At 46.0% G+C, this 24639-nt stretch overlaps 1 protein-coding gene across 2 annotated transcripts in view; it reads right to left on the bottom strand.

The window, feature by feature from the left end:
* FUBP3 (far upstream element binding protein 3) overlaps window positions 1-23613 on the bottom strand; it is a 50751-nt gene extending 27138 nt beyond the window's left edge. For both annotated transcript variants that reach the window (XM_021691293.1, XM_021691294.1), the window contains exons 1-2: window positions 23442-23613; window positions 10320-10425 (exon numbers count right to left, since the gene is read on the bottom strand). In XM_021691293.1, coding sequence (XP_021546968.1) covers window positions 10320-10425; window positions 23442-23525 — 190 coding nt within the window. In that variant the 5' untranslated portion in view covers window positions 23526-23613. The remainder of the gene's footprint in view (window positions 1-10319; window positions 10426-23441) is intronic.
* Between the last annotated feature and the right edge of the window lie 1026 nt (window positions 23614-24639).

Raw genomic sequence — 24639 nt, 5'->3', positions numbered from 1 at the left:
GCAGTGGACGCTAGGAATGAGCAAGTGCCTTTCAAGCCCATTTCACAGAGACAACAGTGCCAAACAGCCTCTTACTATGAAAACCAACTCTGTAATCACATTCCCACAAAACCACTTTAGCTACGCTTTTTGTTCCAGTTTCTCTTCTTTCAGCTATTGATGAGCGTCTCCCTCACCAGCCATCAGCAAAAAGGATTCTGTGCTGTTTCTCTTTTGGAAAATGCAGCCCAGGAAACAGTCAGCAGACAATGAAAAAGTATAAATCCTAAACATATTCCGAAGAACTGAATGGATCTTGCAATGTGCTAACCAGAGCATTCAAAAATATGTCTCTGGGGAAAGTCAGAAGGAGGACAGACAGGAGATCAGTGGGGAAGGGTCAAGCACATCAGCTTCCAAACAAAGAGTGGAATGGTCTGACATCTGAAATCTACGACCCCCAACCGCTCTTCTTTCTGCCTGAACTTAACCCTGTCCTTCTGACTGGACAGGAACTGGTCCTAAGACAACAAAGGAAAAGAAACCAGATCATGGTATTTTAAAAGAAGAAGAAAGAGTATAAAGAAACAATGCTAGCAAAAAGTAAACGAGGCTACGGAGTCAGTACCATATTTCTTCCGGATCAATAGCAAGATAATGGTTTGCAGCCAAAATATCAACATTATATACTATTAATCTGCTTATCTCAGGGATAAGAGAATTGTTTTTTATTGAATCTTCAAATTTTCTTTTTGCCTTTCCAGTTAGAATGTGACAAATGCTCACTTGGGATAGGTGGTGCTCAAGATTCCCATCCCACGTGAAGACTGTTCAATTACAACCTTGGGCAAGGAGTCCTCGTCACATACTCGGTCCCTGGATGGCGCGCACATGAGAGGACTGTTCACCATCTAAGGCAGTGGGTATGAAAAATACAGGCTGAAGAAGGATGTCTACAAGAGTGCCCTTGAGTTTGGTTAGCTGTCCCTACTCAAGGGCCCAGCTCAGTCTCCCTGCTCACTTTCAGAATGCCTCTCGGGGGGGTCAAGAATACACTGAAGATGGAGAGACTAAAGACTGAAATGCCTTGACATGCCAAGAACACAGAGGTATCTGGTCCCCAAAGAGGGCAACACGGCCAGACCTTGGCTCCTGGCCCACTGTGCTGTTTGGTAAGAGATGTCAAAAGGCTGATGATCTTCAGATATTTTGGCCAGAAAAGCTACAGAAATAGGGTAAAGGGCAACGCTACTGTAAAGAACTTCATGAGATTCAGGAGAACATTCAAAAGGCTCTTGGTCGAAAGCCACTTGAAATTTTGTGCTTGTCACACAAAAAAGGGCAATTCCTTTTTGTTGGTAAGGTACGTGTCACAGGTGCCCACTGCCTCGCTGGTAAGGGGAGGGGCTCGAAAAGAGCAAAAGTCGAAGCACACACACCAGCATCCCGCCGAGAGACGGACTGCTGAGAGCCACGACACCGAAGGACATCAAATTCCAACCCAGACTCAACTCGGAGTTGGTGGACTCTTAGGAAGCACTCTTGCACTCTTCCTCTGTGCAAATGCTGAAGCCGCAGGCTGAAACGTGTGATTTATTAAAGTTTCAGTCCCTGCGGAAACGGCCCCATTTGATGCCTACAAGTGAAAACCAACAGTTAGATCGGGCACTCACACGGGGGATGGGTAACGTCCACTCCACTAACAGGGAGCCTCCCCTCAGTCTTCACAATGAAGAGGGGTCCGACAAGGGAGGCATATGGGGACCTATCAAGTTCAATTCCATGGTAACTACAGTCATTTTACTGTAAAAAAGGCAAAATGCTGCATACAATCAGTCCTATTTCCCGTTAATGGTGCATGCTGGCCCACAATGCTTCATTTCCCCTCAGAAGTTCACCCCAGCTCCATTCCTGCACACACATGCACGAGCGCACATACACACAGACACACACACACATATAGGTGTGGTTCTCGTTTACCTGGCACACCACATAATGGGAAGCCGTCTGGGCTAGGGGAAAATGAGCTTCCCATAGAAAAGACTCATGCTACAATATGAGAAATTTTTTCTAAAGAGTAATACTCTGCCAATTTCAATAATGATCTTCAAAAAAAAAAAAATAAGGCACTGGACACATTCTTCCCCACTAGCGAGGAGAAAAATGTCTTCCTCTTTCTTCCCCTAAAGAAATGCTACAAAATATCACCAAGGAACATACCCAACTTCATAACATGCATCAATTTTTTTTAAATTTTTTTTAAGATTTTATTTATTTATTTGACAGAGAGAGTGAGAGAGCACAAGCAGGGGGAGCAGAAGGAGAGGGAGAAGCAGGCTCCCTGCTGAGCAGGGAGCCAGATGCGGGACTCGATCCCAGGACCCTGAGATCATGACCTGAGCCGAAGGCAGACGCCTAACCATCTGAGCCACCCAGATGCCCTAACATGCAGCAATTTTAAGAGTTAGCCCCCATGCCCCCCTTCACAAAAGCCCCCGTCCTCCTTGTAGGAGGAACAGACAGCACGCGTGGGCATGGTGCACAGAGCAGCAGACCAGAGGCAGGTGAGTGGGTCAGCCAGGGCAGAAAACATCAGCACTTTTTATATAACTGACCAAACGAGTGAATAAACCAAAGCTTCCTCTACAGATTTTGGGAACAATCCTGCCCCCGTCCCTGGCTCCCCGGCTCCTCTGACTCTGATCAATGCCTTTCCAGGCCCCAGTTACGGTCAGGAATACCTACAGTCGGCGGCAGGGATTTCTGCCTTTTTCTTTTCCTTTTTTTTAAGATTTTATTTATTTTTTTTGACAGAGAGAGACACAGCGAGAGAGGGAACACAAGCAGGGGGAGTGGGAGAGGGAGAATAGGCTTCCCGCGGAGCAGGGAGCCCGATGCAGGGCTCGATCCCAGAACCCTGGGATCATTACCTGAGCCGAGGCAGACGCATAATGACTGAACCACCCAGGTACCCCTTCTGCCGTTTTCTAAGCACTTTTATAAAGCTTTCTTCCCAAGGACAGGACAGAGGCTTCCTGTGTTCTAAGGCAGCAACTCTCCACCCAGGGCCACAAAACACTGACCTGCTGAGTTCAGCTGAAAGTCCTTAGGCAAGTAATCCGTCACTAATTTTGCAAATTGTCATTTTAAAAAAATCAAGAGTGAACTGAAGCTATTCTCCACAATGGCACCCTCACTTGCAGGCTCACGGGCCTTGGCGAGCGGTCTTCTAGGCACCTCACCGCTGAGCCCACTCAGGCCTACCAGAGCCTCGGGAGGCAGACGCTTTATCACCAGGCCCGCTCTACCAACCAGGAAGCTGGAGGGCCCAGGAGAGCACCTGTGCCCCTGCGAAGGCACGCTGGTCACACCTCTCTGGTCTGGGCACTGGGCCAGTCTGGAGGCAACACCCTCAAGAAGCACAGAGTCTAGCAGGGCCAGGAGGAAGCTCTGGATGAGCAGTGACCTGACCTAGTCCCCAAGGCTGTGGGGGCATTAGGAACCCCACCTGCAGCCCTTCCCGGTCTGAGTGCCTGCCCACAGCCTGACCTGAGGAGCACTGGAGTGACATTAAGAGGAAAAACAGGTCTATGATACATGTTTGTAGCACTGGGCCTTATTTTCCTTTAGGCCAGAGGTCATGAAATCAGTTTTGGGGATCACAACCAGCTTTATTAAAAACTGAAATCAGAAATGGAGTATATCATATATAGTAAGGGTATATATTCCATTAAGCTTTTATTTCAGCTACACATATGTTTTAGTGTGTGTGTACTAACTAGTTCTGATGGAAATATTGAGTGGTGTTTCACTCACAAATAACTTGTTATAATCCTTAGGATAACCTCATGAGGTCAGTATTAACTCCATTTTACAGGTGAGGAAACAGAGGCTCAGAGAGGTTAAGCAACCTGCCCAAAGTCACATAGTTAACAAATTGCAGAGCTGGGATTCAAACCCTACTCTACCACTTTGGAGCCCACATTTTCTTTCTTTTTTTTTTTTTTTTAAGATTTATTTATTTTTAGAGAGAAAGTGTGAGTTCACCTGCATGTACACAGGGAGGGGGAAAGGGAGAGAGAATCTCAAGTAGACTCCGCACTGAACATGGAGCCCAACAAAGGGCTCGATCTCATGACCCTGAGATCACAACCTGAGCCGAAACCAAGAGTCGGACGCTTAACTGACTAAGCCACCCAGGTGCCCCGGAGCCCACGTTTCCCAGCATGCACCATCATGGCACGAGAGACAGTGACTTGGGTTCAAGTCTTCCCTCTGCCACTTCTCAGACATCAGCCCTTGGTCAAACCACTTCTCCAGACATCAGTTTCCTTATCCACATGAAAAGGAATTCAGGCTTCTTGGTTCCTTCCAATGATCTTTTCTTATTATACAGGGGCCTCCCCCACCCAGCTCCATCTCTACATCCTGGCAATCACTAATCTATTCTCCATTCTAAAAATGTTATATAAATGGGATCACATAGTATGTAACCTTTTGTGATTGGCTTTTTCCACCCAGCTGAATTACCTGCAGATTCATCGAGATTGTTGAGTGTATGAATAGTTTATTCCTTTTGTTGCTGAGTAGTGTTCTACCGTACGGATGTACCATTTTGTTAGCCATTCACCTGCTGAAGGACATCTGGGCTGTATCCAGTTTGGAGTCATTACGAATAAAGTTGTTATAAAGATCTGTGGACAGATTTTTGTTTCTAGAATAAACAGGTCTAACTGTGGGCTGAATGGCAAGCACATGCTTAATTTTGTAAGTTTTCTAGAGAGGCTGTACCACAAGATGTGTTTTTGTTTTTTGTTTTTTTAAAGATTTATTTGACAGAGAGAGACACAGCGAGAGAGGGAACACAAGCAGGGGGAGTGGGAGAGGGAGAAGCAGGCTTCCCGCCGAGCAGGGAGCCCGATGCGGGGCTCGATCCCAGGACACTGGGATCATGACCTGAGCCGAAGGCAGACGCTTAACGACTGAGCCACCCAGGCGCCCCAACACAAGATGTGTTTTTAAAAGCTCCTTGGGTGGGCCTCACAGCCAGCCAGGGTAGAGAGCCACTTAGGATCATACATTTCCTAAAAGGGTTTTGAAAAACTATAAATCCACTTTTAATGTGACATCTAAAAGTAATCCCTACATTAACAGGTACACAGAACACAGCAGGTATTGTACAGAAGCTTCGGTTGTATCTCTGTTGTAACACTGATGCGACAGAGTATTAGCTCATTCATTTCTGTGGATAATCTCTATCTACTGTATGTGATATCTAGTTGGCTAAGCCAACTGTCAAACCTGTCAGATCATACTTCGCCAGGGGGAAAAAAATTTCACTTCCTTTTTCCAACTTACACATACGTGTTAATATGCACCCATATGACTACCACTCACTTCTAAATTTTAATCCTAAAATGGATGGATGGATGGACGGGGAGGAAGGGACTATCTAAGTCCCTGGGATGAGCTGCTACCTGAATAAAAATAAAAATCAGATCCTGTCCCTTTCAATATTTCTTACCAAGACTCATGCTTTGTTGCTGGGGTATGCCCCACTCAGAATTCTGGACTCACGCCTCTTGAGGCATCTGAGGATGGTGATGTGCCACCATAAACCAAGGGGAAATATGGCAGGGGACACGGAGATGAGAAGGGCACAGTGTCTCCACCACAGACCCAATTCTCAGAGAGATCCGTTTTAGGGAAGAGGGGGCACACAAATGGAAGAGCTGGGACAGGGCTCTTGGAAACCCCTCTCCCCCACCTCAGGGGTCTTCACTCCCCCTGCTTGAAGACTACTGCTGGACAACACTCCTGATCCGCCCCCCTCCATCCCTGCCCCATCCTGTCCCCCCTAGGCCTCAGGGACTAAGGTTGAGTCTTGACTCCTCATCCCTGCAGCCCCCATCATTCTCCTCCTTCAGGGGGTACGAGCATGTGTTGGATTCAGTTTCTCTCTTTTCAGAGCAGAGACTCCTGCCAGGGGTGGCGCGGGCCGTAGGTAGTGGTCCACACACCCCTGCCGCCCAGCAGCAAGAACCCTGGCCCTCCCCACTGTCTAACACCCACACCTCTCATCCCTCTTATCTCTTGAAAAGTGTGGATTTTAAAAATATCTTCCCTCCTCATTCTTGTTTCCTCCTTCTCTTTGTCCTGGGTCACACGTGCTGAAACAAAACTCGGCCGGGGCCACAGCGATACTGTCCCGATCTTCCTGTAAGTGGTTCATGCGAGAGCACACTCAAGAAGAACTGCCTTCGCTCACCAAGAATGCCACCTAGATAACGTTAGAAAGGGCGGTACTATCTAAACAGTAGTACATAAACCTCAAAGACTAAGGGCCTGTGGGCCAGCTGCACAGCCATGCTCCTGTGCTTCCTCATTGTCTCCAGCCGCTTTCAAGTTGACAGCAGAGCTGAGTCGGTGGGACAGAGCCCATATGGCCTGGAAGTCTAAAAAAATTTACCGTATCATCCTTTAAGAAAAGTTATGCCAACCCCCGATTCAGATTAAATTAAGCTAATACCAGTCTCTTCGATTTGGATCTTACTTTTCACGAAATTTTCTAAATGCTAATCGTAGGACACGAAAAGAAAGAACGTAAGCATCAAGCGTTTATCCACCTACCACATAAGGGAGGTAGAGAAAGAAAGAGCCCATCTCCAGGATCACAGCCTGTAGAATCTAGTAGGAGAAGCACATGATATACCCTGGTATCTGCAGAATAAAGTAGATATGTGCCCCGGGAAGGGGACAAATGAACAGCTTTCGAGGTTCAGAGCAGAATGTGATGTTTACTCTCCGGTCAGGTGGGTGCTTGAAAAGGGGGAAGAGGAGGGAGGAAGAACGGGGGCAAGAGAAGAGGCTAGGTGGCATCTGGCAAGGCACTGAAGAAAGTCAAAAGATGAGAATGAGGCCAGGTTCTTGGGAGGATGTCCCATCAATTCTGAGACCTAAGGACCAAGCAGGACTTAGCCAGGTAAAGAGCTGGGAGGGGGGATGGGTTTCGGGAAAAGCAAAGAGAAGAAACAGATGACCAGGCTGCTGCAGAGCGCAGAACAACAGGGAGGGGGGGAGCCAGAGTAGAAGGGCGGGTTAGGAAGGGCTGGATCCCCCTGGTTACCGGAAGCTGCCACAGGTCTTAGAACAGAGGAATGGAACTGGTCAGACTGGCTTCAGCGAAAGGCCTCAGCTGTAGCAGGAAGAAAGTACCAGATGGAAAAGCTGTCTGCCACACTGAGGCTAGCAGGAAGATTCCCGAATTGGCAGGGTGCACCTCAAAGACTGTGATGAAGTGTGGGTGCCAAGACCGAAGATGTTAATACTTACAAGGACCTGACCCAAAGCAGAGGGCAGTGGACCGACTGCTCGGCCCAGGTCAGGGAACTGAGGCAGGCAAGGAAAGGCACGCTCTGACCCCTTCTGGCTGGGCTCTGAGCGGGCTCAGGAGCCGGCAGTGTGACGCTTCAAAGCTGCCCAGGACACAACTAACTGGTCCCTTCCTACAACAAGAACAAATCCTTTCCCCTATTTTACTTGTTTTCGTCCTCCTATTCGTGTACTTGTTCGCAAATCTCAATGTCCTGCAGAAACCCTGAGGCTTCTGAGGGTTCTCTATGGTTGACTTACGAGTTGAAGCACTTTTAGACAGACCCAAGCAACACCTCCAGAAACTTCTAGGGGACTGAGCTTCAACCCTTGAGAGGTTAAAGAATCCCGCTTCTGAGGAAAGTTAGAAAGTTCATGTTGCTAAAGAAGTGATCTGCTGAACCTCTGTCAAAAAAACCTGAGCCTTGGGTGCCTGGGTGGCTCAGTCGGTTGGGCATCTGCCTTCGGCTCAGGTCATGATCCCGGGGTCCTGGGATCGAGTCCCGCATCGGGCTCCCTGCTCCGTGGGGAGCCTGCCTCTCTCTCTCTCTCTTTCTCTCTCTCTCTGTCTCTCTGTGTCTCATGAATAAATAAATAAAATCTTTAAAAAAAACAAAACAAAAAAACCCGAGCCAAACCAAACAAATGAAGAACCGCAAAGCTTTGGAAATCTTTATTGCTCAGAAAAAAGTGCAGGAATTCCTGCTTGTTGTTCATCTCTGCTTTTCTAAACTCTCCTCTCACAAACAGCATGACTGTGACCCCTAGGAAGCTGTTGGGTAACCATGAACATCACTGTCCTTGACAGGACCTGTTTATTCACATATTTATTTATCCAAGAGAAGAGGAATGGCCCAGTGACCTTATTATCCCTGTCAGAAGACAACTGCGGCCTGCCCTGAACCTGTTCCAAATGCCCAGAGTTCTCTCTGAACTCGACGGCACATCTCCGATGCCACAGGTGGAGACCGACTTGGAGGAAAACAATTTACATAATTCTGTTGTTGGAAAGGTGCTCAACTGAAGAGGATTAACTGTCAAGCTGTCATGTCCAGTGTAAAAAGCCTGAGGGAAGTTTCTCGTTCTTCACACAGTCTGTTGTGTAAGATGGAGAGCTGGCCCAGACATGAAGGTTCTTTCTCAGTTTTTCCCTACTGTAACTGGGCTTCATATTTAGAAGGAAGAAAAAGAGAAACCGTTTGTTTTCTGATTCCAAGGACTCAGTCCCCAAAGGCAGACATGGAAAAAATTATGGTTCTCAAAACAGAGGTTTTGAGATACACTACAGAATAATGAAATGGAGTTCCAAGTGAGATTCTAGAATTTCCCGTGACTCCCTAGCTACATCTGCCTGCTCCCGAGGTCTCTTTCCTGATAAACTCAGAGCCTTTTACAAATTTCCCTCAAATGGGTGTACAGAGGATTAACGGGAGAAGAAAGTCGGCCCAGCGCCCATGGTTTCATTTGCAAATATCTAGGTGCTCTTTATGCAAAGGACACAGTGATCGCCTGTGCTGGGCAGACACAGGTTTTACACTTCCCGCCACACGAGGGGTGCAAGCAAGGCGGGGAGTTGTGAAAGATATTGATCATGATTTCCGGAAACAGTGGGCCTGAGGGACTGTCCATTACCAGGGCATGTGCTCAGAGCCAGACAACTTAGTTTTATTTTTATATCGATGTCCCATAAGAGAAACTGAAGCATGATGGCCCTGAAAAGGTAAAAAGGTCACTTTGCATTACAGTTTTTCATGTCGGCAAAAATGCAGATAATGCAATAAGTCACATTTCTTCTAAGAAATCACTAACACCAGTCAAATATAAAAAGACCACAGGGTACCATTTTGGAGTAGCAGTTTAAATGGTCACCTTAGCTCCAATGGCCCTGGGGTAGATTTTGTGTGTGTGCGCTCATAAACAGTTCCCTTAAATAGACAAGAACTTTTACACCCAGATGAGTGCAGCCCCCTTAAAATCTTCACGCTGTGACCCCATGCAATTATTCCAAAAAGGTTAGCACATTTAAAAACAATGGCAATCTCCCCTTTAGGATTCCCTAAGAGACGTGAGAAACCAGTCACACCACATGACATTTTTTTCTACATACATCAAAACACACACTTTTTTTGGAAAAGGAAATTACACCATATCTACTGTTGTACACCTTGATTTCTTTCCATTTAATAATACATCGTAGAGATATGTGCATACACACGTGGTTGGGCGCACATGCAGACAGGCAGCAGGACAGAAGACATGCCGCGTGCATATTCATGTACAAACTAGTACATTTCAGATTCCCTTTTATAATAAGTCATACTTTGCAAGACACAAAATGCGATCCAGGAAGTCCGAGTTCCCTGTACACACACAATCTGACAGATACTCTTTGCCAAGTTGCTGGTGACAGGCACTTCTAAGAGGGCTGAAGTAAGTATAGACAGAAACCAACAAAGTAACACATGAATGAAGGAAAGACGGGCACTTGTGGGGAGAGCCTGTCATAAACAGGAGTGCTGAAAAACTCAGCAGACTGCAAAGAGGTCACCACCCCCTTGCCCTTTATCTTTAAGGTCAGGATGTAGCCACAGCTTCCTCTGGGCCATGCACCAAATCTTAGCTTTTCTTTGGAGAAAAGTGGGAACTTCGATTTCCACGTGTGTCTTTGAAGAACGGAGGGCTAAATCAAACAGAATTCTCGAATCAGTCAAATTACTTCCGAGCTGATGCGCAAAGGCCAAGTGAGTCTTTTACCTTAGAGCCCAGCTGAAAACATTCCCGTATTATCAAGGCAAGTAAGAACTCAAATGCCGGAGAATTGTGCAGAACAATCATCCCCAATATGTCCCCTCCACTGTTCCTCTTCAGAAAGACGCTGGAGAGCTGTTAAGGAAATGGCTGACACCAAGTCCAACTTAACTGGCAGGTTTGCTACCATCTGCAAGGCAACAACATTTACTGCAACTTACCTCCGTCATCCAAGGGCCGTTTCTGTACTCCGTATCCATACACTGAGGGGTCCACTAGAGGTGTAGAATTATTCAAGTGAGGAACTGAATCAATTTTAGCAGCAATCTACAGAGAGAATCAGATTTAAATACTCAGTAACAAATCCTGGCTCCATGTGAGGGAGAAAGAGGAGAGTCCTCTTAAAAGGCCCGTTATCCCATTTCTCCCCCTGACCTAGATTAATGCAAGGCATTGTCACCAAGGGGACAAACACTTTTCAGCGCTAATTGAATTCTCTTTTGGCCTTAACAACAATGTCTTTAGAAATAAAATACTTCCAAACATTTGTGTTCTACAAATCAGTATTTTTAAGCTATCACTTAAAATACAGGTATACTGCATTCTAAGGAGAAAAGAAAGGAGACCAACAATATGAAGAACTTTGTTCAAAAGCTTTTATCACAGGATTCCCTTAGGAAACAAGCTCCCCAATACTATTTAAAAGGCTGTGTTTGCTCAAACATGACAACTCGTTAGGAAAACAGCCATCCCATAACTTCAACACCTATAAAGTGATGATGTCATCTATGGAGATCTAAAATAGTAAGCTACTCCTCACTGAAGTGTCCAAACATAGGGAGATGACCGTCTGTCCAGACTACTTCAGAAGGATTCCTGCACTGGACAAAGTGAGATAACCTCTGAGAGCTATTTCAATTTTTAATATTTATTATCAGTTAAAAAAATGATCACATAGCTATTAAAGCGTTTCCCCCCCCAGAAACAAATGCTATGTGGGATTTATCTACTTTGTTCTTATTGGAAAATTAAATGTGATCTTCATGATCAATCAACTCTTTCATTTAATCAGAAGAATATTTACAGCCACTGCTCTTGATGTTAGTCCCTAAGTTAAACTTAATAAATAGGTGTGGATTAAGGGGTAGAAGGGGCGCCTGGATGGCTCAGTCATTAAGCGCCTGCCTTCGGCTCAGGTCATGATCCCAGGGTCCTGGGATCGAGCCCCACATCAGGCTCCCTGCTCAGCGGGAAGCCTGCTTCTCCCTCTCCCACTCCCCCTGCTTGTGTTCCTGCTCTCACTACCTCTGTCAAATAAATAAAATCTTTAAAAAAAAAGGGGGGGGAGCAGGTAGAAGCGCTGTCCCACAGAGCAAGTCTTCAGTGGTAGTTCTCCTGAGCTTGTCCAAATGTGCCCAGAAGTCTGAGACCTTCTGGGACCAACATAAATGACCTTAAACAAATAAACAACCCAAGATAATCATGACACTGAAACCCCAAGGCAGGACTTAAATGTCAGGGATCCAGGGTCAGGTCTCTCCCTCCAGTTTACTAGTTCTGTGGTGTTGGACAAGCCCCTCTCCCCTCTGCATGAGATCCTCTGGGTGTACCACCACCTGCCACAGAGTTTGGGGAAAGCTAACAACATACTCTCAACACAAAGGAGCTTGGTATACTAGAAAGCGCTTCACAAATAGCACGGCTGTTAAAATAAGGCAACTCATCCAACCAATGTCGAGTGCCTACTACGTGCTGGGCTCTGTTCCAGGCACTGGGGTTCCTGTGGTGAACAAGAATAACCAGGCCCCGGGGGCCACCTGTGTGGTTCAGTCGGTTAAGTGTCTGACTCGACTTTAGCTCAGGTCATGATCTTATGAGCTTGAGCCCCTCATCAGGCTTTGCGCTGGCGGGGAGCCTGCTTAACATTCTCTCTCTCCACCTGCCCCTCCCCAATTCTATTTCTCCCTCTCTTAAAAAAAAAAGGAATAACCAGGCCCCTACTCTGAATCAGCAGTCAGTGGGGAGTAACAGGTACACAAGCTAACCAATAACTGATCATTTCAGCTGGTAATTAGCATTATGCTAATACGAGAAGATAATGACATAGCACACTTTGGAGAGCTACCTGAAACAGGGTAATCAGGGAAGGCCACTGTGATCACGCTAGGTCGTGTGATCTAAGACCTAACGGATAAGGAAGGGCTGGCTATCGAAAAATCTGAGGAAGAGCATTCCAGGCAGAGGGAACAGCCTGGATAAACGCCCTGAGGCAGGAGCCAGCCTAGTAGGTATGAGCCCAGAAGAGAGAAATCAACGTCACAAGAGTAGAGGGAACTAGATGTGTTCCAAGACACAGGCAAAGGCTGGTTCCCTAGGGCTCTAGGTCACAGTAAGTGTTTGGATTTTATAGGAAGGGTGACAGGAAGCAACTGCTAGGCGTACTAGGGGAAGAAACATGTTTTCAAAAGGTCCCCTTGACAAGGAAAATAGATCCTAAGGAGACAAGAGTAGGAAAGACCATTTAGGAGATATTCTAGGTCAGGAGTTAGTAAACTATGGCTGGTGAACCACTTGCTTTTGTAAATAAAGTTTTTATTAGAATCCAGCCACACACTTTTTTCGGTTGAGGAATTGCACTGAGACCATATGGTATACGGTGCCTACACAGGTCATTTATTATACAGACCTTTAAAGTCTGCCGGTCCCTGTCTAGGCTAGAGATGATGGTACCTGGATAGGGTGCTTGTTTAAAAATATTAGTAGTAGTAAATAATTAAAATATTAAGACTGCTGATAGAAACCCAACCTCCTATATCCAAGAGGCCATTTGCTCTAAAACAAAATACTGTACAGGTCTTGCCTAACAGCATTCTACCACTGACTTTAATCTTACTTTCCATATTTGTTTTGGATAAGTTTATGGAGGTTGGCTACTTACCTAAGACGCAAAAGTTAACTTTAAAGACCCAGCTGGTAAAGCAGGTAGATTAAAAGGTGAGAACACTGCCTTGGCTTGTGCCCCACGGAGACTCTTTCATCTGCTACAATAAACTGAGCGGTAAATGACTGATGTGGGGTTTTTCAGGATTATTGGCCCAGCTGCTTTTAAAGACAGCCCAAAATGTTCCCAGCAGATAGTGAAGATGACCCCAAAGCACAAAGAAAGGGGTACAAGGGCTCATGATTATCAGTGGAGTCCCCCAACAGCATGCATGCCAAACCACTGCCAGACACAGACCCCCAAAACATCAACTCGACACATTAGGCACACTCCCTGCTGCTTTCTGATGATACTTCTTTGCTTCCAGATCTTTTTCCTTCCTTCCAAAGTAGTTAGAAATGTTATTCCTGAGTCTTTGGCCTTCCTTATAATTTATACAGTATGTTTCGCATGTTGTTGGAATGTCATTTTTTCCCACAGCTGATAGCTAAAAATGCTACAATAGTTTCCTGTTCCTGAATATGATTAAAGGCTGAGGCTTTCAGATTTGTTCTTAAGTCACGTTTACTTCAGTTATCTGTAATTTGGGAAATTTCCACTAAGAGAAAAGCCGTACACACAACTGCTTAAGAGGTGTAACTCTGACTCTGAAGCCAACAGGCTGCATCTGAACCCGGTTAACGGCTACACGACTGTTAAACAGGAGTTTAACAAGACGATGTACAATTGCATCATAACTTACACCGGTAGTACATTGTACATATAATATTCTGTAAAGAAACAATGTGTTCTTCCATTCATTCAAATGCAACCTTATTTTATTTTTTAAGTAGGCTCCACAGTGTGGAGCCCAATGCAGGGCTTGAACTCAAAACTGTGAGACTGAGACCTGAGCTGAGATCAAGAATCAGACGCTTAACTGACTGAGCCACCCAAGTGCCCCCAACTTTGTTTTAAAGAAATGATTTTAAATATCCACTAAAATAATGAGTTAAAATTTAGTGAGTGTTTACTGCGTGCTGGGCACTCTGTGAAGAGCATTTTATTTATTTTTTAAATAGTTAAGACTTTTTTTTTTTTAAGATTTTATTTATCTGAGGGCGCCTGGGTGGCTCAGTCGTTAAGCGTCTGCCTTCGGCTCAGGTCATGATCCCAGGGTCCTGGGATCGAGTCCCGCATCGGGCTCCCTGCTCAGCAGGAAGCCTGCTTCTCCCTCTCCCACTCCCCCTGCTTGTGTTCCTGCTCTCGCTATCTCTCTGTCAAATAAATAAATAAAATCTTAAAAAAAAAAAAAGATTTTATTTATTTGAGAAAGAGAGAGCACAAGCAGGGCGAGCAGCAGGCAGAGGGAGAAGCAGGTTCTCTGCTGAGCAGGGGGCTGGATGAGGGGCTCGATCCCAGGACCCTGGGATGATGACCAGAGCCGAAGGCAGATGCCCAGCCGACTGAGCCACTCAGGTGCCCCGGGAGGAGCATTTTAAGTATTCTATCTCATTTATTCCTCACAATGATTCTCCAGGAGGTTGGTATTATTTCCATTTTAAGACAAGGAAAAGTGAGGCTCAGAGTAGCTGAGTGCCCTGTGCACAGTCACACACCTCCCTAAGTGGCAGGAGCCCTATTTAAGCCCAGCCTGCCCAGCTCTAACCTATGCTGTAACCCACAGCACTAGGCACCTCCGTTCTTCCACCTAATACTCTATTAAACATATTTCAGTTCCCAGGGACTCAAAACCTAATGATTTCCAGGGCACAGAGCTCAAGCAATTCCTCACATTGTAACTGATCGCTCTGAAGGGTACCTGCTTAAGGGAAGTGAGGTACATTCTCAGCTAATAATGGTGTGGGACAGAAAACAAGAGAGTCACTGAAGCCAGGATAGTCCAATAAAACCAAGGCCACTCCCGTCCTTGCCCTGAAGGGACTCTGCTGCTGCTTTTTTAACCACTGGATTTCCTTGCCCCCCTTTTTTGGGGGTGAGGCCAGGAGGAAAATCTGCTATCTCACTACCTGTGCTATTTTAGGCACCATAATAGATGAACTATAAATCAACATCACAGACATGTGATCTCAATTCTGAATAGTTAGTGGAAACGAGGAGGAGGGGAGCACTGAACCAGGAGTCAGTCAAGGGTCCTGGTTTTCCAGCCAGCTCTTCCAGTGTATGACCTTAGGCGAGACCTTCAAAGGCCTTGTTCCTTGGGGTACTCACCTGTAAAATGCAGGGATGGACTAAACCAGTGTTTTCCAGAGACGTATGTAGGCATTTTGGGGAGGTGCACAGATAAATGTTTTAAACTTCTGTGTGTGTGTGTGTGTGTGTACACACATATATATATTTTACAGTTATTTAAACTTACGTGTGTGTGTGTGTGTATATATATATATATATATAGTTTCTTACAATTACCTTCTATGCATGGCAAAGTTTTTCACTTACAATAGTGATTTAGTTTCCTTTTAAAAAAATATTTTAAATAAATCCAAATTTTAAAAAGATTTAAAAATATTAAGTAAACAAACACTGAGGGTTCAATGATATGGCAAAAATCATAAAGGTGGTACACAAATCATTAAACTTAGGGAACACAGCAATTAATTATTCCCAGTGCACATTTTTGCAACTAAAATTCTCCAACAAGTTTCATAATCGAAGTAGTTCACCTTGTAAATCTGAAGCAGCAGCTCTGTGTATCTCCACAGCTTTACATTTATTAAAACATTACACTCAACAGAAACTGGCAAAGCCATCAGAATGCCGCGTCATCCACATCCTGTGTCCATACTATTAAATATAGCTACTGTTGATTCTCACGGATCCAGCCAGCAGATGTGAAAGCTCACATGACCTCCTAGGGAGCAGGAACCCAACTTGCTTCCTGGGAACCTCTGCTCCACAGTCACCTGAGTGACCCTGCCTAGGCCCCGGAGAATACATGGGCTGGACAGAAAGTCTCTGTTGCCCACGGCAGGAAGACACAGTATGTCACCTGCGCAGTCAAGCCCAGTGGCTGAGATCAAGTCGCAGATGGCAGGTTCTGGAGTCCTGGTGCACAGGAGCAAGTCCCAGTTCTGCTTCCCACTACCTAAGAGGTCACACTGGGGGCAGCAGTGTATCAGACTTACTGCACGCTTGCTAAGTGCCTGATGGTGTCCTCAGTTCATCTCCATGGTGATCTTATAAAGTAGCTACTCTTCTCCCCCCCCAAAAAGTAGCTACTCTTCCCCCCCCCCAAAAAGTAGCTACGCTTCTCGTTATTGGGGGATTGGGAGCCCATCTGCCTGGAATTATATCCATGGGGATAAGGAGACAACAATGTAAAGCACCCAGAACAATGCTGGGCACATGGTAAGAAATAAGAAATGTTTGCTATTTTAATCTTTTATTGAAAAATAATAAAAACACAGAAAAGTACACAGATCATAAGTTTACAGGTCGCTGAATGTCCCCACACTAAAATACCTGTATAACCAGCATCAAGATCAGGACACAGAACATTACTGGGGCCCCAAAATCTGCCTCATGCCCCCTTCAGTCACTACCTGCCCCTACCTCCCAAGGGGAACCTCCTAACTTCTAATATTAGCTATTAAAAAAAAATTATTACAACCACCAATGACCTCCATTTTCCAGATGAAGAAACAAGGCTTAAAGAAGTTAAAGAACTTGCCCAGTCGCTAAGCTAGTAAGTGGCAGAACCAGAACTTGAACTCACATGGGCTGAATCCAAAGTCTTTTTTTTCTTTTTTAAGATTTTTATTTTATTTGAGAGAGAGAGAGAGAGAGACAACACAAGCAGGGCAGAGGAGCAGAGACAGAGGGAGAAGCAGGCTCCCCGTTGAGCAGGGAGCCCGATGTGGGGCTGGATCCCAGGACCCTGAGATCATGACCTGAGCCGAAGGCAGATGCTTACCTGACTAAGCCACCCCAGGTGCCCCAAATCCAAAGCCTTAATAAGCACTTCACTGTACAGCAGCCCTCTGCCCATCCGTGGGGGGATACATCCCAAGACTCTGGACACCTGAAACCACAGATACTACCGAACCCTCTATGTATTGTATTTTTTCCTATACGTACATGCCTATGATAAAGTTTAACTTCTAAATTAGGTACAGTAAGAGATTAACAATAACTAAAAATAGAACAATTATAACAATATACTATAAAAAACTGTTATGTGAATGTGGCTTCTCTATCAAGATGTATTGCACTCGCTCTTCTTGTGATGATGCGAGATGAGCGGGAGAGGGGCTGTGAAGTACCGTTAGGCTGCTGTTGACCTTCTGACAAGATGTCAGGAGGATCAACTGCGTCTGGACTGCGACTGAGCACAGGTAACTGAAAACCTGGAAAGCGAAACCGCAGATAAGGGGGGACTACTGTACTACCCCCTGGGGCCTTTGTGACCATCAAATGAGAGAACATATATGGAAGCCCTTGCCTGGCATCCAGAGCAACAGGGGCTCAATGAATGCCAGCTATTGTTGTCATCAGAGATGGGGCCCCAGCTGATCCTGCCCTATTTACTGGCATTAACCAAAACAAGGAATTCTATATGCCAATCAAATAAGGCACAGCTCTCCGGAGTAGCTTTTCCGGACGGCTTCGTGCCACCCACGTTTGGGCAGAATTAAATACTCCCTTTTCTGCATTTGCAAAGCACTTTATAAACTACCTCTAAATAATGTAACTCACTGAGGAAGTTATTGATTATACTGTCTCCCCACCATAGGGAGCTCTCTGAATGGGAGACCTGTCTCAATCCTCAGAACCGCTAGGGCAAAGGTTTTTTAACTGGGAACTCCAGGGCTTAGCTTTAGAGAATTCACGAACCTCCTGAAATTACATACAAAACTATTTAAGTATTCCTGAGGTGAGGTTCAAAGTTTTCAAGAGTTTTAAAAAGGTCCATGTTCCCAAAAGTTAAAGCGCAACTTCCTTAATGCATAGCAAAGTGCTTGACACATAGAAGGTACTCCTTAAAGGTTTGCTAAGTTTAAAGTGGATCTGGAGAAGCCCATCTGAAGGCAAAATGCTAGGATGACCAGCTGAGGCTCTAAGCTGAAATGCTGCTCCAGCCAGAACCTGCAGAGGCCCCAAAGATGACATGTCGATTCGTTTTCTACCCTACATCCCAGCTAATTCTACCAGCATCCCCTCAGTGTGTTGTTCAGATTCTGATGTCTCAGAGATGGAAAGTTACCCAGCTACCTCTGTGAAGGAACCAAGTCCTTAGAACGCAGAAAACAGTGACCGAAGAACAACTGTGTATATTAACTATTTGTGTACCTCCGAGAAAACAGCTTTATTTCCCTTTGGCTCATCATTTTCAAATACAAGATGAGAATCAGAACCCTGGTCCTATTTCACCTGGCTCTTGTGAGGACTAATCCCACAATAAGATGAAACCAGCCGCAAACCCGTCTGTCTTATCTTTGCGCTGGCCTAGCATCCGGGCAGGAGGCCCTGGAGTCAGCAGATCTTCAAATAATGGCAGGCAATCCGAATCACATCACTACTTCTATTAACACTACTCAGTTTCACAAGTGATTTGCTATTAGCTGGTATGAGGATAAAAGTACAGTTTTTGCCTCTAAAAGAAGTACTGGCTATTCTTTCCCAGGTGTCTTTATAACAAAACTCTAAATGCAAAACATTTTCAAGAGACGGGACTCTTAACAGAGTAAAAGGATTGCACAGAAAAGTTGGGGAGAGGGGAGTTCGAATACATGCCCAATATAACGTAATAGAAAGCAAAAGAACCAAAATGATATGGCCAATTTTTTTTCCTAGATCCAGCTAGATGACAGCCTGGAATGTTCAAGGGCTTGAAGGAACTATTGAGATTATCTAGCTCAACATTTCCTGAAATTTGATCTGTAGAATGGGACTTGGTTTTATGAAAAGACAGTATGAAATTATATAACTTCAGGAGATTTACAACACACACCCCAAACTCCTATAGGACTTAATACACACAAGCATATTAAAGGTTCTGAGAAGTCTTGCATTAAAGAAGCTAATTCACCTTTACCTGACCCTGAATTCCCCAAACGTATCAGTCCATGAATCCTTTTCCATGGAAGATCCATGAACAGCCTGTAGATCAAGAGTTGGGATGGCCGACCCAGCCCAAGGTCAGACAGCTACTTGGAGGAGGAGACTCAAGTCTCCTCAATCTCCCTACACCGTTCTTTCCATTAGAACTTTCAAATAAAAACCAGAGATGATGGACTCACAATTTGGAAAAGGACGAGGGGGAAAAGTTGTTGATTAGGCATCCCAATGGCAACCCAGAAGTCAATGCCCCTTGTAAAGGGGCAGCTGCTAGTCAGCTCCTGCTGAGTACTGCCGTTCCTGAATGTGGGAGCAGTGTGGCCAGATCTTTTCTTGAGAAGCTAGAGATCTCAATTTTTATGTGAAATCATTCTAGTTTCTAACTGGCATTGTGTGGGTTAAACAGAGCATGCCTGCAGGCCTGCTGTGAGCCTTCTCCAGCCCATGGGCCGCTGGTTTAACTCTGGTCTAGGTAAATTTGTATCTACAGAATGGGCCTTCAGGAGAAACCAAAGTCTGAGGCTACATATGGGCTATGAGATTTTAAAAGAAGGATAAAGAAGTCTCCGATAAAAATGAAAAAAACCTTAGAAACACACAGTGGAACATACTGTGCATTTACTATCTACTTTTCAATAACGAACAGGAAGTTCAACACTTCCATGAAAGCAGTGACCCAAATGGGCTCAGTCACATCAGCAAAACCCTTTAACAAGGACTTGCTCTTTACAGGGCACTCTACTGGGTCCTGTCAAAGCAAAGATACAGGAGCAGCCCATAGATTTCCCGCAAATATTGGTTTTCTTCAAATGTTTGAGAAAGCAAAAATGAATGGAGTTAGTCCCTCATGAATCGATGACTTGAGCTACTTGAGTTGGGTGTGTAGGAGATAATCTCAGTGGCATAGAGCTGAAATCAATGGGGCGCTCAGCACATTTGCCATGAGTCAGAAGCATCATGTATTAAGGAAGCAAAGGCAGTCTCTCTCAGGGAGTGACCAAGAGCCAATGAACAAAGGCTTTTTCTTTTAATGGTGGATGCACATTCTCGTAAAGGCAATTTTGTGCGTTGTACACAGCACACATGCCAAATCATCTACTGCTTAGACCCAAAGCTCAAGACAGCAGCACTAGCAGGCATTCACAGAGAACCAAAGACATTCTGAGACCCCACGCCAATGAACATTTCCCAAAATAAAGTGCCGGTGAAGGATGGTTCTAGGCCTATGGAACTGTCAAAAAGTTACTTCCTATTGATTCCACAGGGGCTTGGTCACAATCATTTGGGTGCTGAACCACCACGATGCCCAACTCCAACTGGCACCCATTACACTGTATTTAATGTAAAGAATACCCCAGAGTTGTGCAACACAGAGGCACTGACTGGGTCTAGAACAAAATAGGGGCTTAAAGTCCTGAAAGCATTAGCGGTTAGGCAAGAGAACTTCCTTCTACTTAGGTGATGACTGGCAGATGGCTGGTCCAACCTGGGGAAGGCTGCTGGGAATCTGTAAGACACCGTGGTGTTACACTGTCCTGTTAGCACACAAATGTGTGCACTACATGAGAGGGGCCGCTGAACCACCAGCAGCGGGCTTTCTGGGAACATTTTTGTTTTTAGAAAAAACAAACCAAACAGAACAGAGTTGTACCTACTTATCCATCATCTCTGTGAGGTCCTCCGGTAACCTAGACAGTCAGGGGAGAAGTGCAGTGTGGCTGCAGAACAGGATGGCCTAGCCTGTCTGGCTTTGAGTCCACATCCCACCCTTCATAGGATCCTGCTCTCTCTAAACGATCAGTTTAAAAAACTTATTTTTGCTGACCTGCCAATGACTTGGAGAACTGAACATGTTTTTTTAATACCCAGCAGTCTTAAATCTTCATCAATGGGACGGAATCAGACCACACTTCTACACTTGTATACTTCCCTACGGAATGGCTGTATTATTCATTTGTGCCAAGCACTATTAACTCACTGAACTTCACGCTGCTGCGGAAAATTTTACATTTTACATGACATCTCCATAGACTCCCTTTTGATCTAGGAATACCACGCTCAGAGGAAACGAAGAGTAACGACTGATTCCCTATGTTGGAAAGAGTCCAAAGGATATGCAGGAGGATTCAAGATGCCAGGCAGGAAGCTTAGTAGATTAGGTACTGGGCTCCACATACCAGACTTATTAGAAACTGCAGGTTCAAATCCCAGCAGGTTCGATTTGGACTCTGTTACAATCTTCTAGATAAACTGAGCACAAGACAGCTTACTGCTCCCTAACAAACCCATGAGGGCTTTCTAGGCAATTGCTGGTGTTTATGAGGACATGTTGGGCGAGAGTGGGGGAAGCTTTGCAATCACTGAAATACAGAAATACCTTATCTTTTATTTCCAGTTACTAGAGAGAAAAAAAGCACATTTCTGCAACATGCCATGTATACAATGAAGTAGAACCATCATCCTCCAGATGCCCCAATATGAGACCCATTGAGGTGAGCTTTACTATAAAGCATACAACAGTTTCAATTTCTAATATTCCATTCTTGCCCAATGCAAATCTATAAATAAACCTAAAATTACTCACAAACCTGTTTTTTTTCTTTAGTTTTTAAAGGCCATCAAATCCTTGGAGATAGTATCGACCTCCAGCTGTTAATATTCAGAAGTAATACACTTACAGTACTGTCTCCATTGGGCTTATTACTGCTCCAGTCAATGGTGCATTTCAGAGCTGGGAACATTTCCAATGAAGTTTTCTTTGCTAGTAGTAAACACCACTGCTTCAACAATCCACATTAGGTCAGCATTTAACAGAGGGTCTCCCTCCCTCTTGAGCAGGTTGTCCAAGAATATGAGCTCAACCACTGGCTCAAGAGAAGCAGAAAGTCTTCTCAATGGTTCAAAATTCATTTTATGTTCAACTACAGGCCTTCTGCAAACTGAGGATCTGAGCTCTTTAGGGTAGTGACTATAATTCTTCCTGGATAGAGAAGGCCAACAGGTGATTGTCACAAATCAGCACAAAGCGAAAGCCATTACATATTAGTAGCCAGTGAGAAACAAGGTTCAGGACCCTGGACTGTAGAGGAGAGCAGTGAAACACGCCGGCAAGCAGGGTGGTGCAAGGGGAGCTGGATGGCATGTTCATCCATTACAGCCACTGGTTGGCTCTGAAGTCTAAGTAAGATGGATACTCACTACTGTACCGGTTGATGCCTAGGCAGTAAGTAACAAGTCATCGGATAAAATTTTAGGTGGAACCACAGGTTTGGAAAGTTCTGGGATCCAATATAATGTCTACAGGAGCATCAGTATTAAAATGAAAAGTCAGTATCTGGGAAACAGGTAGGGTTCCCTCCCCTGGAATACTGGAAAGAGATGTAAAGACCATATCTTCAAGCGACCAAGTGGAGACCTTCTTCTAATACAATGAGTCCTGTGGCTTTCTGTTAGGAATCAAGCAGTAATTAGTTATAGCCCAACTTTTAAGGTGTCAGTTAGTACGCCTACAATTAAATAGGAAGAGACGATGAGTTTAAGACACTCAGCAGCAAACGTTTAAGTGTCAGAGCTAACTTGTAAGTTTTACACACGATACAAGGACATGTTCTGCTCTAAGCACCATGCCAGAAGCCAGAGTATTTCTGGCAGGTCCCACATTCATTCTCCAGGGAAGCTTGCAACCTCTTACAACCCAACTTATTTAACTCTGGCAAAATGCACGACACTGTCAGATGGTAAGGTGTCACTGTTGGGATGAGTCCATATCACATTCTCCCCGAGAGAGGAACTATCGCCCGTAAGGAATTTCTACGTCTTGTGGTCCACCCACACCTATTTAACATGTTCCTCTCTCCTCTCTCCAAGAGTAACTTCAAAAGTAAAATACCCTCGAATTCCTGCCACTCCACCCTCCGAATACTGGAAGTCCGAAGACGATGTTTTCCAAGTTTTAAGAAGCTACAGGGCCTGAGACGGCCGCTTTCTGTCTACACCCGGGTCCTCACCGTGAGCTCCCCAGCCCCCACCCCTCGCGAACCTCAGAAGCCCACGCTGGATGCCCTGCAGGTCCAGTCCCGGCGTGGGGGCGCGGAGGGGCCAAGCGACCCGGGCAAACCCTCTCCCAGCGGCTGCGCCTAGGAGAGCCGCCCGACAGGCTGGGCCTGGGCCTCCCGGTGGTGCCTCATCCCTCGGCTCCTCCGGCTACAGGAGCCCCAAGAAAAGGCCGAGCCCGGCTGAGGCGTCAGCCCAGGCTGCCTCCGGTCCCCAGGCCCGACCCCCTCCTCCCCATCGGGCCCGGCCCCGCCTCAGGCTCCCGTGCTCCCGCCAGCCGGCCGCGCCCTACCTGCCGGACCCGGTGCAGGGCGTCCACGAAGCCCTCGGCTTTCATCCCCACCGGAGCGCTCTGCCCCTGCACCAGCTCCGCCATTACCGCCCCCGCCGCCGCCGCCGCCGCTCGGCTCCCCCGTCCGGCCTCCAGCTCCGCTTGGGGACCCGTAGCCGGAAAGGGAAAGTCGCTCCACTTCCGGCGGAAGGGAAGCCGGGACGCTGGACACAGCGAGCCTGTGGGGGCGGGGTCAGGGCACGTGATCACAGTCCGGCCGGAAGTGGGGGCGGGGCCGCGGGCGCGTGGGCGTGTCCAGCGCGGGAGGCAGCTGTCCGGCCTCCAGGAACAGGTATCTGTTCCCAGACCAGATCTGGGCCCTGCCCGTGGATGATGTCGTAACAGGCCCTAAGGCTCGGATGTGGCCCGAGGTGTCCGGCTGTCGGCCGTTTGGTAACCCAGGGAGGAGTGGTGTAGCTTTCCCAAGACAGCACCCAAGCAGTCCTGGTTCACTAAAAACCTGACCCTGGCAGCCCCCCCAGGAATGGCCATTGGTTTAGAATATTGGGATTGAGCTCTTTGAAATGGCACCGTGAGGACCGAGGGAGGCTAGAGGGCAAGGGGCAGCGCCACAAAATGTCAGTTTCCCCAACGTTTGCAGAGAGAACCGGGCCGGAGTTCTTCAGATTGCACCGAGGATGGGTTAAGCCACACCTGGGGTTGCCTGGCGACACAGCTCTGGAAGGACGCTCCCAATGGAAAGTCCTCTTATACATTCTTTCTCAAACCCTGGGACTCTGGGGAAACAGAAAATAGAACAGGACCATCATTGCTTCCATGCTGCTGAGTCAAAACCCTACTGCAAGGTGCCTTCTTGGAATGCTTAAATAAGTTTTTCTTAATGGTGCTAGCTAGGTATAGATACTGCAAAGCAAGGGAAGGAATCTTAGTGCTGGAACACACTTGAGCTTTTGAGGTGAATCTTACAAATGAGCAAACAAAACCCCCAGAAAAGAAACAAGGCTTTGGGACTTTGACACACTTCTTGTTAGTGGCAGGTCCAAGTTGGGGCTCCCATCTTTTGATTAACAAGATTGCCCTAATGATTAATATTTCCCAAGTCCTGTTGTGCCAAGGAGTTGGATTTTAATGGAGAATCATGTCAAGCATTTTATGCCCCTCTTGAAATTAGGAAGGAAGATAAGCACTAGAAAGGAAA

This window comes from Neomonachus schauinslandi, chromosome 13, assembly GCF_002201575.2.
Source record: "Neomonachus schauinslandi chromosome 13, ASM220157v2, whole genome shotgun sequence".
In the NCBI taxonomy this organism is placed as follows: domain Eukaryota; kingdom Metazoa; phylum Chordata; class Mammalia; order Carnivora; family Phocidae; genus Neomonachus; species Neomonachus schauinslandi.
Note: the sequence above shows the minus strand (reverse complement) of the source record. Positions and strands in the feature narration are given on the sequence as shown.